The sequence below is a fragment of the Thermobia domestica genome, chromosome 6, assembly GCF_964235325.1.
Source record: "Thermobia domestica chromosome 6, izTheDome1.hap1.1, whole genome shotgun sequence".
Lineage (NCBI taxonomy): Eukaryota > Metazoa > Arthropoda > Insecta > Zygentoma > Lepismatidae > Thermobia > Thermobia domestica.
In genome coordinates, this window is record NC_137459.1 from 40,134,567 (window position 1) to 40,151,144 (window position 16,578).

At 35.9% G+C, this 16,578-nt stretch overlaps 1 protein-coding gene across 3 annotated transcripts in view; it reads right to left on the minus strand.

Annotated features, from left to right (window-relative positions):
• LOC145687958 (transmembrane protein 8B) overlaps positions 1 to 16,578 on the minus strand; it is a 1,033,730-nt gene that overhangs the window by 132,868 nt on the left and 884,284 nt on the right. For all 3 annotated transcript variants that reach the window (XR_014131821.1, XM_081761557.1, XM_081761558.1), the window contains exon 4: positions 6,633 to 6,778. Coding sequence is in view for 2 of the 3 variants with exons in the window: in XM_081761557.1 (XP_081617683.1) it covers positions 6,633 to 6,778 (146 nt within the window). In the remaining variant the exon portion in view is untranslated. The remainder of the gene's footprint in view (positions 1 to 6,632; positions 6,779 to 16,578) is intronic.

Consider the following 16,578-nt stretch of genomic DNA (forward strand, 5'->3'; position numbering starts at 1 on the left):
GTAGATAGGGTGTGGCCAGAGGGGCTCAGTCACACTTGAAAATTTGAACAGTTTGTTGGTATGTATGTAAGGTGCATTCAAGTTTGCTCTCCAAAAGTGATCTCATTTCCCTGGAATATTCTAACTAAATGTTCTATGGAATAAATTAAAAGATTATTAATTTAGTCCATACTTATATTAACAGCATAGACAGTAAATATCCTAAATTGTATTGGAGTAATATGTTTGACATTATGAATAATGATGCCAATTCATTTACTTTAACGCTAGGTGGAGGTACAGCGAGAAGGGAAAAGGGAGTCCGCAATCTGGCAACGCTGCGCTAAATATCGCGTACCATTGGCTACTGCTCACGTCACTTATCTCAAAAGTGGTGTAGTATAAAAACGCAACTAGAAATGTATCCATGCGTGGGCACTTTTAGCAGTGGAATTAGTTCTTTATGCGTAATACTCTTCCAAGATAGGAAAGACACTCCCTTAATACTGAAATATTTCAATTCCTAGCAATGGGACTGGTTGGGAAGCCACAGACAACATACACATTGAACTGTATCAAAATCGAATACTTTAAGAAAAGAATATCGTGAGACGAACTTTACAATCATGGGGGGTAGATTGATTTCTTCATCTTCATTGATTTCAACTCCAAACAGTGGGAAATATGGGAGTCTCAAAGAACACATAAAATGTATCAAAATCGTAACTTTAACGAGCGTTATTGTAAAACTACAGAAAAATCAAAATAAATCTTCAATCCTCCTTTTAGAATGACTGTAACTTTCACGGGGAATTATTGGACCTTGAAAAATTCAAATTGTTAAAATTGAACATTGTTTTATTCAAAGTTACCGAGTAACATTTTTTAAATGACTAAAATGGGCAATTTACTTTTTATTCTTGAGAGATTTCAATTCCAACTAGTCAGGATGATTGGGAAACCTGAAAGAAATGAAATTTTTGAGTTTTACGTCCCACGGTTATGCCGGTTAGGCTAAAGGAGACGGTGATGATGAGAGATGAATGAAATGGTGGAATGAAGAAAGTGGGAGGAAACGGGAGAACCCCGAGAAAACCCACGCACACGGTGTTTGTCCACCACAAAGTTCACCTGGCGGGAGCAGGGTTTGAACCCGAGACCCCAAGCGCCAGAGGTGAACGCTCTACCACTGAGCCACCGCGGCCCCGGAAACCTGAAAGAAAATACGTGTCAAATTGCATTAAAATCGAATTTATTTTCTCGTCATATATATATATATTAATAAGGAAAGTTCAAATTGGAAGATTTACGCTAATCACAGACTTATCCTTGACTCATTCCAGCCTCAAACAACGTGAGCAATCCAAATGCCATAATGAAAAATACACTATTTTACAAAATTGAATAATTTTTACGTTATGCCGTAAAATTATTCCATGTGTACATGTGCAAACATACAATATCGGTGGATTTAACTCCTTTTACCTGTTTAATCTTGACATTAAACTTCAAACAATAGGGTTCTTTCTGCATGTAATCGTAGAAGGAATGAATACGCTAATTTTTACTAAAGTCAGCCGAGTTTTACGAGGTCATCATCGTGGAACAGGCAAAAGAATAGATGTACACATGGAAAGATATACAAATAACGGTGGAATCGAATGGTAGGAGCTTAGCCACGCTCGCTTTAATCATAAGAAATTCGCCAACATGAAGACTTAGTAGCCTACGTACGGTACATAAGTGAAAAACTCTATTCCGGCTTGATTTTTGTTTATTTTGTGCTTAACTCTTTATGTTTAGCGTGTATGTACATGAGATGTGAGGTCGCAGCTTAACATACGAATCACACAAGTCTCACTGGGAATCAAACTTTGTATTCTCGCGTTAAAGGTGCGAGAACTAACCATTTAACCATCAGATAAACTTTTACTCCTACATCCTAATTTGCACTTTGGTGTCACTGATGCTCCGTTATCACTTTGTATTTTAAATGTTGGTAAATATCAAAACAATGAACAATATTAATTCTTTGTACTGAACAAAATTAATTCTTTGTGGTTATTATAACTAAGTTTTATAACACACTGTATTTTATCAGTGGCGTAACCAAAGGGGGTTACTGCGGTTTAACTCCCCCTCTTCTATACACCATTATGGACAATTGAAAAATATAGCATTAATATATTACTACAAAAAATAGCCCGTGCCCTGCCTAAGGGTTTATTTTCAAATTTGCGAATTATTGAGAAAATAACACAAATCGTTATTATTAAAAAAATAAATTATTATGCCCTGTCCCCTACTTGATGTAATCATTTGTGTGCGACTGATTAAATATATCATTTTGTCTATGCTTCTATGCAGTATAAATAAAGAATATATTACACATATTGGTGAATTACGCGTATAAAGTGGAATTAGTACAAAATGTGTGTCATGAGTGCAACTCTTCAGGACGGTGAAATTAAAATATGAAAGAATTGAGTGTGTTGTAATTTCGTTTTTTTTTTTTTTTTTTTTTTTTAATCCTGTGTAGCAGGATCTCGAGAAGAAAATGCAAGTAATGAGCAGGCACTGTATGATATGGCAAACAGTGCATTTAATGAAGTAATATTATATAGCGAGAAAGCAAGTTTTTAATGACATAGCTAAATTTTAACAACAAGTGCGTTTCATGCAATGTGACACTTTGCAGTACACAAAATTATATAGTGGTTGCTAGTAAGAAATTACTGTTGCACAAAGTTTTCCATATGTATATTTCTAAAATACAGTTCTGGCATAAAGCCATCATATTTTCTAAGGAAACATTACTGTACATAGTATTTTGGTTTGCCTAGCCCTTCAGTTTCGACATACAATGTCCGTTTTTATTCCTTTAACGCGTTGAACTCCATAGACTTGTTTGTGTGAATTTGTATTTCATACGAGGGGTGACCGAAAAGTTTTGAGCCTTGAGGAAACTATAAGGAGTACAGATTTGGTAATACCTTTATTTTTCAACATAATTCACTTGGACAGCAACATACTTGCTCCAACGGTGCTGTGGTGCTCTTATCCCAGTAGAAAAAAACATCCTTAAGTTGTGACCACAGAAACCTCTCCACGGCTGTCATGACGTCATTATCGCTTGCAAAACGTCGTCCTGCTAGAGCCTTTTTTAGATTAGGGAACAAATGGGAAGTTTGAAGGGTCATATCTGGAGAATAGGGTGGATGAGGAACGAGTTCAAAGCCGCATTTGTGAATAGTAGCCATGGCAATTGCTGATGTGTGGCCGGGAGCACCGTCATGATAGTAGAGAACGTCTCTTGACATCATTGGTGGCTTTTTCTCTTGAATTTGCACTCGAAGTTTTTTCAGAAGGTCACTATAATATTGTTCTGTGATTGTATGATTCCTTTGCAGGAAATCAATGGATATCACACCTTGAGAATCCAAAAAACCGGAGGGCATCACTTTGTCAGCGCAGAGGATATCCTTTGCCTTCTTTGGTGAAGAGGATGAGGATTTCTTCCATTGATTGGATTGTGGTTTTGTTTCTGGCTGGTAATGATGTATCCAGCGCACGTCCATAGTGATGAATCGACAGAGAAAATCGTCCATATCTCGTCTATGATCATATCAAGTACCATGCCAATGTTTTCCGCGGTGGTAGCACTTGATGGTCTCCCAGATCTCGGCTCACCTTCAACACACTGCCTATCACGCTTGAATTCCTGCATCTTTTGATGGTGGAATATGAAGGTACAGATTCCCCTAGGGTATTGACCATATCATGGTGGATCTAAGATGCTGACATTCGTTTTAATTGCAGATACTTGATGACGGACCTGTACTCGATTTTTTTTCCATTTTCCGAACTTCTACTCTCTCTTTCACTTCAAAACCTGTAAAAGACAAAAGAAATTACTTGTACCAAGAATCTGATACACATTAATGTCAAAGGTTGTACTATTCTAATACATATAATTATTCTACTGTAGATTCTCATTTTCTATGTTAGGCTCTAAACTTTTCAGTCACTCCTCGTATTTTCCCACATTTACTGTTATAAGTTTCTTCAAATTAGCTATTGCCACTCGTTTCAATATCAATCGGTATACCATTTCATATAGTACCTCATTGTTAAAATTGCTTGCCAGTGTTTCACTTTACATTACACTGTGGACTATGATGCAAGAAAAAATCATGGTAGCAATATTGAGACTTTTTATGAAGAATGTCTTGTTTGTATCTTTCAGAGTTATTTTCGTATTAGGTGAATTATCAAATGGCCTATCCGATTTGTCATAAGAACCAGCCTGTGTCACGTGATCAGGTCAAAAGTCACGTTGCGTGCTAAATCGGGTCTGGAGATTCCAAATCCAGATAAGAGATATTTCAAGCACGTAACCTCCGCGTGGGTCGCCCTGGGTAATTCGCATTAGATGCATATACTTTAACATTATTAATGATTTCACCCAAACAACTTATTTTTTGACAATGTTCTATCCGTATTTACCTTACATGATATATATCGTTTTAAAGGTCTTCATTATATCTTTGCAATAAGCTTTCAATTAGCCATCTTCTTATTATAGTTTTTGAGATGTGTGAACTTCATTTTTTTAAATTGATTTTCCATCGACTTGAATGTTGATGTTTCGAGATTTTTTACTATGTTCCATCCATTGTTGGACAATTTGCTTTCAGAATATAGAAATTACATAGTCTCTTCTGCATTTGAGCTAAATTTCAGCCATCGCCCTCTTTTGGATTTTGAGATAAGTGGAGGAATTATTAGTTTATCATTGATTTTCCGTTGACAATGTTTCGTGCTTGTTTTGACTATATTCCACCCATTTTAGGAAATTTTGCTTTTAGAATATATAATCTACATGGTCTTCTCTATATTTAAGCTGGTTTTCTGTCATTTCCTCCAAAGTATGTTCACATCATTGCTACCAGGTAGGCTCTTTAGGGAACATTTATTTTTACCATAATACATAATACTTTCCGCTCTTTTAAAAATGATTCTCGTTAATTTAGTAACTAAAATAAATCTAAAACAAATATTATCTACCTACCTTCTTTGTACTTCGTGCGCAACTTTGTTTCAGCTTGCCTACCGTGTAAAAATAGAACACAACACAATATACTCCAAAATTTTACGAGTAAGAAAGAAATTCACGTTAAACTGAGTTGAATTTATAAATCCGGACCTTAAAAGCAGAGGGGAGTAAGTCATTTTTATTGAATTTTCAGGGAGGACAGAAAACAGTGACTTACTTCTTTTTGCCTTTAAGTGCAACTACAAGCTTTCTAAGAATAGGAGATATCAGAACATGCGTTTCAAGTCTGGCAATAACTCATTTTCAGAAAATAATGACTTACTCCCCTCTGTTTTTAAGGTCCGGAAATGTTTCCATACGTGGTTAGGGAGTTCTCCGTACAATGTTGTGTGACTTAACCTAGGAAAAGTTTGGTGCAGTTCGTAATCTTACATGACTATTTTGAAGCACAAATTTAATTTTTCACTATTCTAGGTTTATTATCTTCTGCGGCGTCAGACTCTACTGAACCCTTAATATCGTCAGAACAGTTATTTTCATCGTTTTTCTTGGAAAATAGCATTCATATTTCCTGTACACAAGGTAGAAGAATCACTAATAAAAAAATAAAAAAAACTGGATAATACATGGAGTTCCATAAGTTCGCTGAATTGTGAAGGATATTCATTCATATTTAAAATGTGCTTTCACTGAGACAAATTTGAAAATAAAATTCGATTTTAAGACTGTTAAAAAATGCATTACCATAATTAAGGCAAATCAAGGCCTATGAGATTTCAAAGTGCCAATACGGATATTTTAATTATTGGTTATATTTTGGTAATGAACAAGGCGGAAATTTACTAATTGGTTAAATATGATAGCTAAGCATGTTATGTAGTATGTCGCAAATCTTGAAGTTAAAAAAATAGTATTTCAAAAATATGAAATATCAGATAAGAAGGGGTTTGTCAGATCCTTATTATTCGTTTTAGGGGTTAACCTTAGGGGAAATCGAAAAATATCACTGCCATAAAGATAGAAAGAAATAAAACATAAAGTAATCGATATTTTATTATTACTTCTAAGGCACTGACAAACACTAAAAGAATGTTTTATCTATTGTGTTCTGTTAAGGAGATGCTTTCTTGGAGACAAATCTTTCAGTTTAACGTCCCACGACTCTGCCCTTTGTGCTAAGGGAGACGGATGATTACAACAAGTGAATGATGGAAAAAATGGTGGAATGAGAAAGTGGGAGGAAATGAGAGGAGTATCCCAAAAGCCCACGGACAGTGTTGTCCAGCATAAACTTACTTGTCCCGGAACCGAACCATGGACTCCCAGCACCAGAGAGAAACGCTTTATCACTGACTCACCGTGCCCCCCATGGAGAAAAATGTTCATATTACGTGACTTCGGTGCACTAGTAGCAGGTTTGACTCTCAGTAGATCCATCGAATTTTGCGAAGTTAACTTAGAATCGTGAGGTAATTGGAAAGCTATTTGAATCAAGAAAAGTAACATGAAGTTGAACGCCCGCCTTTCTGGCCGTTTATAGGCTTCCTAGACAGTAGCATGGGTAACTTTGTTCCGCAAACTAAGAAGTTTTACTTACTTGTACGTTTGACTGGACTCCCAGAGGTCTTGATATAGCTGGACTCCATGGTAATCATGCACTTCTGGAATTACATGGATCACTTTGCTGCTCCATGTTACATTCAGGGTTGACTCCAGCCACGTAGTACACGACAATGATAGGCCCTGGAAGTATACAAGAAACATGTAAAAATAGGAATTTAATTCACTACAATCACATCTATATTCAAAGATATTAAAAGTATCACAAAATGCTAAACTGAAAACAAGGAATTAAAAATACTGAAGAGCACTACTTGAGTAGAATCATTTAACTGAAGCATTACAAAATGTTTGATGTTAGATCAATTGCTTCTTTACTATTAAATTATACATGTTATCTTGAGTTCTTTATAGTAAATAAGCAAATACTCTTATTAATAACAAATTGATAAAAATCAATCCAGGACATTTATTTCGCAGTCGGAATATATTATCAGTCATACTTTTCCCCCCAAAGACAATCTAATACACGAGAAAAATATTCTTTTTATAGGATCTATACTGCATAACTTCATACATACATACAAGAGACTCAGCTTCGAATTTATGTCAACTAATTCACATTAAAAGAAAAAAAGACATTTTAAACGTCTAAGTTAGTTCTTTTGAAGATTTCCAAACCATTTAGATTTCTTCGGTTTATTAATTTCTGTATACAAAACGCCAGTGTACAAGATTCTACTAACTGTTGCGGAAAATCTCTCATTCATTGAGTTTTTAAATATACCTTTATTATAAGTAAAAACTGCAAACTATATTTACAACATTCGTGGCTAGTAAGAAGTGTCATAATTTCCTTTCCTATTACTCAAATTAACGTGTAATGTCAGGTTTAGTCAATAGACTTTGTTCTTTTTTTTTTAGAGATTGTTTTGCAAAAAGTTTCACTTAGTGTGAACCCAAATTTAATTCACTTAATGCTCAATACTCAAAATCCAAATACCCTCATTATTTCATGAGTTCAATGTTAGTAATGCCTACCACTATGCCAAGTTTGGACAACGTTGAATGAATTTAATGGATTGCGTGTAATATATACTATCCAGAGGAGTTTTGTTTATCTATTTTACAGAAAATCAAATTCAGGGCGAAAAATACTTATACACACTTTTGGGTTTAGAGGCAAACAAAGTAGGTAAATGATTAAACAAACAAACAAACAAACAACAACAACAAAAAGAATCTGTCATTTACTAATGACTGATGACAAGGTTAAGTACCAGAAAACAAATATGCCGAGATAACTCATTACATACATAATATTAACACAGTTTAGAACACACTTCAGAAGTGGTCGCTCTATTATTAGTCTAATGTGGTTCACCGAGATATATTTTCGATCATGTAATACTACTGAATCAACATTTCTATTCAAAATAACTAACTGTACGGCCTATCCAACCCGGAGGTTCAATGCCGCATTCACAAAAGCTTTTCATTGGCTCCTGTCCTTAGCCAACTGGATCCAGTTTCTACTTTATATTCCTATTTCTGCGAGATCCATCCTAATATTGTCCTCCCATCTGCGCCTAGGTTTCCCTCATGGTCGTTTTCCGATTGGTTTTTCAGTGAAGAGTTTGAAAGCGTTCCTACTTTCTTCCATCCTGGCTACATGACCTGCCCACCTGAGCCGCCTCGACTTGATGACCCTAACACAATGTTGGGTAAACGGTATAAATTATGTAGTTCCTCGTTATGAAGTTTCCGCCATTCCCCATTCCCGTTTCTCTTGAGTCCGAATATTCGTCTCAGGACCTTGTTCTCAAATACTTTCTTTTCAAAATGCTGATTGTAAATAACGAAGTGAAAGAATATAAATGATCTTAATAAAGACTTAATTTACAGTCAATATTACAGACAGCACGATATTTGTGTAATGCGGAAAAGAGATCTATTTTAAGTTTCGTAGGTGTATGTTTTTTTTTTGTTTTCTTTTTAAATAATAACAATGATTCTAAAAGTTGAAGAGAATGTTTCCAATATCAAAGAACAGCACTGAATGTTAATTAGCGAAAATCCGGACAGCGCAGGAAGACAAAGAAATGAAGTAATTTTCAAAAGGCTTTTCTGAAAACAACACAATTGTATTGATTTATGCTCGCTGCGACAAATTAAATTTCCAACGCTTGTGACACAGGGAGACAAGTACATTCCACTAGTTTAATTACATTGTGTATACAGGAAGATCATCACTCAAGCTCTTACATGGAGGAAAAAAAAACAAAAGAAGAAAAAGAAAGGTTAAAGAGCTCAATGGAAGATAAATAAACGAATAATGCAAAATTTTTTATTATCAAAACATATATACATATTAATTCCAATAATTATCAATAAATTAACATGGATAATAATTGTAACATTCAAAAATGAAAGATTATTTGCAATAAATTTGTTAACAACCAGGCATGTATAAAAAAAAACAGTAGAAGAAAGGAAAAAAGAATAAAATCAATCTATTTGATGGCGCACACAAAAGGCTCTTCCTATGTGGGAGCTCGTGAGTTCGATTTCCGATTACGATCTATTGATCACTGAAATCCTTTGCTTGTCTCTTTCTCATTAGTCTTTCACAAAACATAAAAAAAGAAGAAAAAATAAAACGAGAATGGTTCAGACATATTAAATTCTCTAACATATAGATTTGTTTCAATACCAATTTCTGTATATATTGAATGTCCAGCACAAAAAATACTGTAAAAAAAGTAGTAGTATACATATTTTTTAATAAAAAAGTATAACTAGCTGAGAGTGTAGTTTAGAATCACACAATTACATATTATAGATAGATATAATTGAATGTAATATCGGCAAATTAGATGTAAGAATTTAAAATTAATTAAAAAGAACTTAGTAAAAATGACGTTAACATTTCCCGTAAGTTTATGTTTTGTAATGTGTCACTCACACAGGAAAGAAATGAAATCTGAGTTTTACGTCCCACGGTTTTATGCCAGCTAGGCTAAAGGAGGCGGTGATGATGAGGAATGAACGAAATGGTGGAATGAAGAAAGTGGGAGGAAACTGAAGAATCCCGAGAAAATCCACGCACATGGTGTTTCTCCATCAAAGTTCACTTGATGCATTCTGTATATGACCCTGTGAATGTTTTCATCTTTTATGTGATTTCTGTGATTTCTCCCTGAAAACTCAATAACACCTATATATCGTACGAGTTCAACCGAATACGATCAGGATCAAACTTGGCATATTGATAGATTTTAACCCTTCGAGCCGGGAGTTCAATGTCCGTCAGCCGCTGCGAGAACCGGTAATTTTGAATAACCAAAACAGCAATTTTTGCACAATGTCACAAAATTGATCATATTTTTAAAATTGTTGCGAGCTGGGTTCAAACCAAGGACCGCATTCACCAAAGGTGAACGCTCTACCACCGAGCCACCGCGGCCCTACTCAGACAGGAAGTAAAGGCATATTCATATTTTGTATGAAAATTACACTTCTCAATTCAAAAACCTGTATAGTTACTGTCTTCAACGTTAAATGAAGCGAGTCCCTATTTGATTCGAGAGACTTAGTCCGTTCTCTTGTTTCTCCTATTCTACTGGTAACTTTATTACCATAGTTTTGCGTGCCTTCTTTAGCTCACAGTGCATGCTTGTGGAGCATTAATATTGCCTCATTTCACGTAGGTATTACAAGCATTGGAATGTTAGCAATCTGTATGATTAAATAGTGTTTCGCTTTTACTTCTACTTTTCTACAAATCTATCCACAGGTATAATCTATTGTTATGCTTTTCTACATATTTTATGGTTGTACAAAATATCTCAAAAAGACTATAACAAGAAATTAAAATCTGAGTTAATTACAATTTTGTGTTGTACCTCATAGACCAGTGATGACATATGAGATATGCTAATCTTCATGTAGTCAGTTCGAGAAATGAAGATGAAATAACATCTTTTGTTGATTTTTTTTTGTATTGTGCAGAAACTATTTACTCACCCATTATTATTCCTATTTAGGCGAAGTCTGATGAAGTTTATTCCAATATCTATACACTTGTTACAAAGCAAAATTGGAACCATGTGTACACAGCAAAAAATGAGGTGTTGAAACAACACAAAATGACTACCACTTTAGCGTGTTACTTGTGTGTGAATTCAACACCAACGGTCACGGTCACGGTAATGTTGAAGTTTTGTGAAGAGTATCAGGCCGAAGCCCCTGACTCCATGAGTAAGATGGCATAAAGAATATATACAGATGTGCAGGTGGTTTGTTGGTTATTACTATTGTTTTGTTATGTCTGGAAGTCTACTTCTGCAACTGTCGCAGAGTAGATGATGATGTTATTACGAGCTATGGAAAGATATTAAATGCGTGGCGTGCGATGAACATTCCGTAGAGCGCATTCGGTGCCGATGGTAGCTATAGCTGGATTAACATGTCTTGGTAAAGTATGCCAGAACTTATGATGAAGATGCCGGAGAACTTCTCTAACAGGGGGCAGCTCTAAATCTTCCAGAATTTGTCTGTTGCGTGTATATCTGTTCGTGACCAGTGATGATGCGACCGGCTCTTGTTTGCGAACTTTCGCTTGTTTGAAGCATATTGTCAGGGAGGGCATGCATAAGAAAGAGCGGACAGAACTATCATATTGAATATGTGCACGCGGACCTCATGAGAGATTGAATAGCAGCGAAAAATGGAGTATAATGCCGAGATTTTGCGTAATGCTCGTTGCTTTATATCTTTGATGTGTGGGGCGAACGTGAGCCCACGATCTAAAGTCACACCCAAATATTTCGCATGCGTAGCGTGAGGAATGTGTGCGTACTCATAGATTAGATTTCGAGGGGCGCGGATGCGTCTTCTATTGTGGATGACAGCGCAACTTTTGTCGGCATTTACTTTAATTCTCGAATGTCTGTCCCATTCCTGAAAACCGTCTAGTTGACGTTACATATAGATGTAGCACAACACCAATCACATCGCTTTCAGAGCATATCAGAAATACCTCGTGACTGGCTGTGAGTATTTGCATTGTTTTTTATTGTTTGGTATGAGCAAAGCTTTGCGAAATATATTTCGCATTTATGTCAAGTAACTAATAAATTCTATATTTTCTTAATCGGTCACAATAATATTGTTGTAAACCTGTGAATCATCTGACAACAGTTACACAGGTAGCAGTGCTTCCATCTGTTTTCTTTATCTGTCATTCTTGTGTCTTAGCACGTATGAACAGAAGATAGCAGAATTGTTGCCTATGTAACGGTTGTCAGACGATTCATAGCTTTACAACAATATTATTGTGATCGGTTACAGAAAACATGCAACATTATTCCTTACTTGGCATAAGTGCCAAATATATTTCGCAAAGCTTTGCTTATATTAAACGATAAAAATTCTCTCAGGTAAGACGGAGATATTTCTGATATGCTCGAAAGGCGATGTAATTGATCCTGAAGTAACACACAAGTAACACGCTAAAGTGGTAGTCATTTTGTGTTGTTTCAACACCTCATTTTTTACAGTGTAATGTTAGATTGGGACGTTACCCTTAAGCCGAAAGATTCACTGTTTCTCGGGTGTTGCACGAGTCATGTACTCCCTCTGGCAAATTACAAATAATTCACATTAAGCGATTCACACACTTGTGCAGGAATCAATTCGAGCTTTAAACAGATTGTTGTAGCTTCTGCAATCAGTAATTTGGCTCCTTCGAGTAAAGCAAAGGTGGCTCATAACGATTAACGTAACTTGAATTCAATTAAAAAAAATAACGTTGAAACAACATGAGTACTAACTGTGTCGGTCATACTAGATTGTACTCAGTTCGTATGATAAGGATTAGGAATTTAAATTACTGGGGTTTCGGCATTTATGACCATGTCACAGTTATGTATGATGGATGACGTTCTTCGGCGATCACATTGACCTGAAAATTGGAGAAGGACTACTAGAACCGTTACGTTAGGTAAGGTAGTAGTTATGTTAGGTTCGATGTCAAGCAAGTAGATGCATGTTTTTCGTGGGATAGTATCATCTGCTCCATGCTGCTGTCGATGGTATGAAAACAAAATACGACACATTAACCCACATCACTGCGCCTATAGATTACCGTTTTCTTATCTAAAACAGCATTTCCGGACACGATGGCAAAACATCCACTGTAATGCATGTTTCTTCATGTGTCGTACGAAAAAACAGAGTGAACACGATAAAAAGGAAATTCGATGTCAGATTCAAATTTAATCTCTCGTATAACTTACCCAATGTAGCGTTTCCACTGTAAGCAGTACCTCCGTGGTGTAATACATAACGTCGACTGAAGATTGTGGGGTTCTCAGATCGATTCCAGGTAATTCCATATTTTTTCTAGCACAATAGAAGTCTTTTTATTAGCCAATCATATCAGAAGAGCAAATTGTGTAGAAACACATTTCACTTTGGCAGGCACATTAGCTCGAAGAAATATTTTCATTTCTTGCAGTCCAAACCATGGACCGTAAATAGAGTTTATCGGTCTTTTTATAAAGAATGTCCAGTATGTTATTGGCATACATTATAGATCTTAACCCTTTCAGCCCTGGCGGTAACATATGTGTACATCATATTTTAAGCTTAATACTGTATAATTATTCTGGAGGATTTAAAATGGCTGAGTTTTCATGTCAGTATTCTTTGAACTTGTCTAAATCACTTTCCGTATTTCTCTGTTGCTTTCATCTGTTGTTACAAAGCTACGCACATTTCTTGTAGAGTAATTTCAGGGGCTATCATGATGGACGAAGCTCACCAGGGAAGAGTCCAAATGGGGCACTCGAGTTGCCGAACGACATGTATCAAATATGAAAGAGGGTGTGAAACTATGTTCATATGGAAATTTATAGCGGCTGAGGGCTATATGGAAAAGCAGGAGATAAGAAAGAAATATGGCCAACCATAGAGCCCAGCAACAAAGAAAGCTAAGGAATCACTTGTTCCGTGCGTAAATGGCCATAGAAATGAAGCTAAATGTTTAGTAGTAGATGCATAAAGTCTGCTATATGTAATTAACATCATGGCCGCCATATTGAAAGTGGTCATCTTGAATTTGGATTCACAGTATAAAAGGGAAAGTGGATCATGTGGCACATGAAATAGCACTGAAATATTACTAGGAGTACATTGGTGTTAACCATTCTGTAGTAACTGATGTGAGTGGAGAAGTAACATGCAAGAAGGACGCATATAAACTGTGTGATATAGACTCACTAGTTGACGTGAAAGCTAGAGCTTGGAGAACTCTGGTTTGTATACAGACCAAAAGAAAAGTGTGTTTACATGCAGAATAGTTGTGAGTAAGGAAAAGATAGTCACCGACGACAGAGAAAGAAGAGACCAAAGGTGAGTCCGTGCCACCTACTGTGTGTCCAGTTTGCAGACAGAAAATACACGAGAAAGCTCATTAGCTAGTATCTGCGTTATCAGTAAAGTAGAGTGGTTGGTAGGAAGGTAAATGTGCCTTTGGTCAGTGAGTCACTGTTGAGGAAGTGCTAGAAAATGAAAAGGTATATTCTAATTCATTATATGAAAAAAAGTTATTTCTTCTTGTGGGCATGAATGTGAATCTCGAGGTAGTTGTGTCATTGTTGGTGCGTGAGTTTGGGACGTGCAACAATAATCCCTGTGAAGAAGATCGGAAATGTAGTTATTAGTGAATACTGATACAGTGGTCGAAGAATATTAAACGTTAGAGATAGATGATAGCGTGTCAGGTGAGAAGAGCTCTTGTGTTTTTATCACACTCTTATAGACACTGTTCACATCAACTGTCCTTCAAAGATTGGTATGTACATTTATTAGTATACTTGCTTATGTGATGATATATATTATTTTCTTTGAGAAGAACCACGTCATAATTGTGTCCCAGCCTTCCTTTATGTCGGGTGTTTTAACGTGACAACAACTATCCATCTTTTACACTGCAATATTACCAGCTCTTTGCATGTGCAAATGTTCTTTATAATATTTTGCTGGATGCGCATCCTATGCCAACATTATTCCGACAGGTTATTCCGCAGTTTGTTCGAACATCCCGTCACGACTTTATTGTGAGTTGAGAAGTAACATGCAAGAAAGTTACTACAAAATGGTTAATACCAACGAATTCCTGGTAAAATTTCAGTGCTATTTCATATGCCACATGACCCACTTTCTCTTTTACATTGTAAATCCGAATTCAAGATGGCCACTCAATATGGTGGCCAGGATGTTAATTACAGATATAGCAGATCTTATCACGCATCTACTACTAAACGCTTGACCTTAATTTCTGTAGCCATTCACGCGTAGAACGAATGATTCCTTAGCTTTCTGTGTTGCTGGGCCCTACAGTCAGCCATATTTCTTCCGGCTCTCCTGCTTTTCCATGTTGCCCTCAGCCGCTATAAATTTGCATATGTATAGTTTCACATCCTCTTTCACGTCTGATACATGTCATTCGGCAACTCTAGTGTCCCATTCGGACCCTTCCCTGGTCAGTCACGTAGGCCGTTTTATTCTTGGCGAAACAAATTATTTGCAATAAATCCTCCTTCTGCTTTAGTGGTGTGTTTCGAGTTTCTAAACTATGTAGATCACAATGATGTTTTTGATTAATACCATTCTGTATTTTACATACGTATTTCAACTCTAGTGCACACAAATTTGATGTCCATAATTCTCTAAATATGACATCCACAAACAAAATTACGGTTGTATTTTATATGTTAGGTCAAAAAGAATAATAAGACAAAATAAAAATAAAATCGGTGAGTAAAAAAGTCAGGGCCGATAGTATTAGAGTCACAAATTCAGTTTCCGACGAAAACAGTCTTTTTATTTTCAAAACGACAAAAGAAGGAAATAACAAGTCACATAACCGAAGCTACTGATAGGAATAGATGAAATATGGGTTAGATGCTTCTCAGGTTTACACATGAATGTAATAATAATATTACGTTGATGGGATTACAAGAAAATACCATTTTATTACAAGAAGTTGAGTATACATATTTGTTAACAGGTAGCAGTAATAAATTTTGTTTCACCCTTCTTCTAGGTAGGAAAATGAGGTGACATCTGGAATAGAATAGTTCTTGTGACTACGACAATAAGGACTGGGAGTTCGGTCATTATTTGTGATTTCTGTCGTTCCTTTAATGCCTTACGAACTGCATCTAAAGCGTTAAAGTTAATAATAAATCATTACTGACCCTAAGCCTCCCTGAAACTTTAAGTTGTTTGATTAAATAAAAATGCACTCAAACTATTAGCACACCAGAGTATGAGATGAAATGAAGTTAGCTCATAAAAAAATATATATATATATCTTGGCAACTCTTGTCTTAGTATTCTGCCTACGGACCTGCTCATTTTCTTGAGTTTATTTAGAATTCTCCATTTCGAAAATGCTGTAGAAATGTCTGAAATAAACACAACATAATATTTTGTAACACAAACATACACACAAGTAATCATATTTCATTTTTTCTTTTTTTGAAGCACTCCATTTGAGTGAATGAACAATGATATTGCTCTAGCCTGGCACAAAGGTATGACAATATTAACAAACAGTCACTCTGAGTAGGTTATGAAGATACTCATTATAGCAGCGAATGCAGCGCAAAGCTCAGCATTTCTCTTTCATCAGCACTAAGAGGAATAATAATGCCGCTCATGCTGGTTGTTTTCGTTTTTAGCTTACTTCAAATGAGAAGTAAACATCACTCCGAAGACGGCTTTTATTCTTTGACGTCGGCAAAAAAGACGAGAGGAGAAATTGTCTTGACCTGAAATTCTAGCTCATTCTTCCTTCTTTAATAATTACTGTAGTTTCATTAAAACGATATCCCTGGTGTCAGGTTATTGTGCTGTAAAACTAGGAATATCAAATATGTATTATTAAATAGTATATTTGCTTATGTGTAACA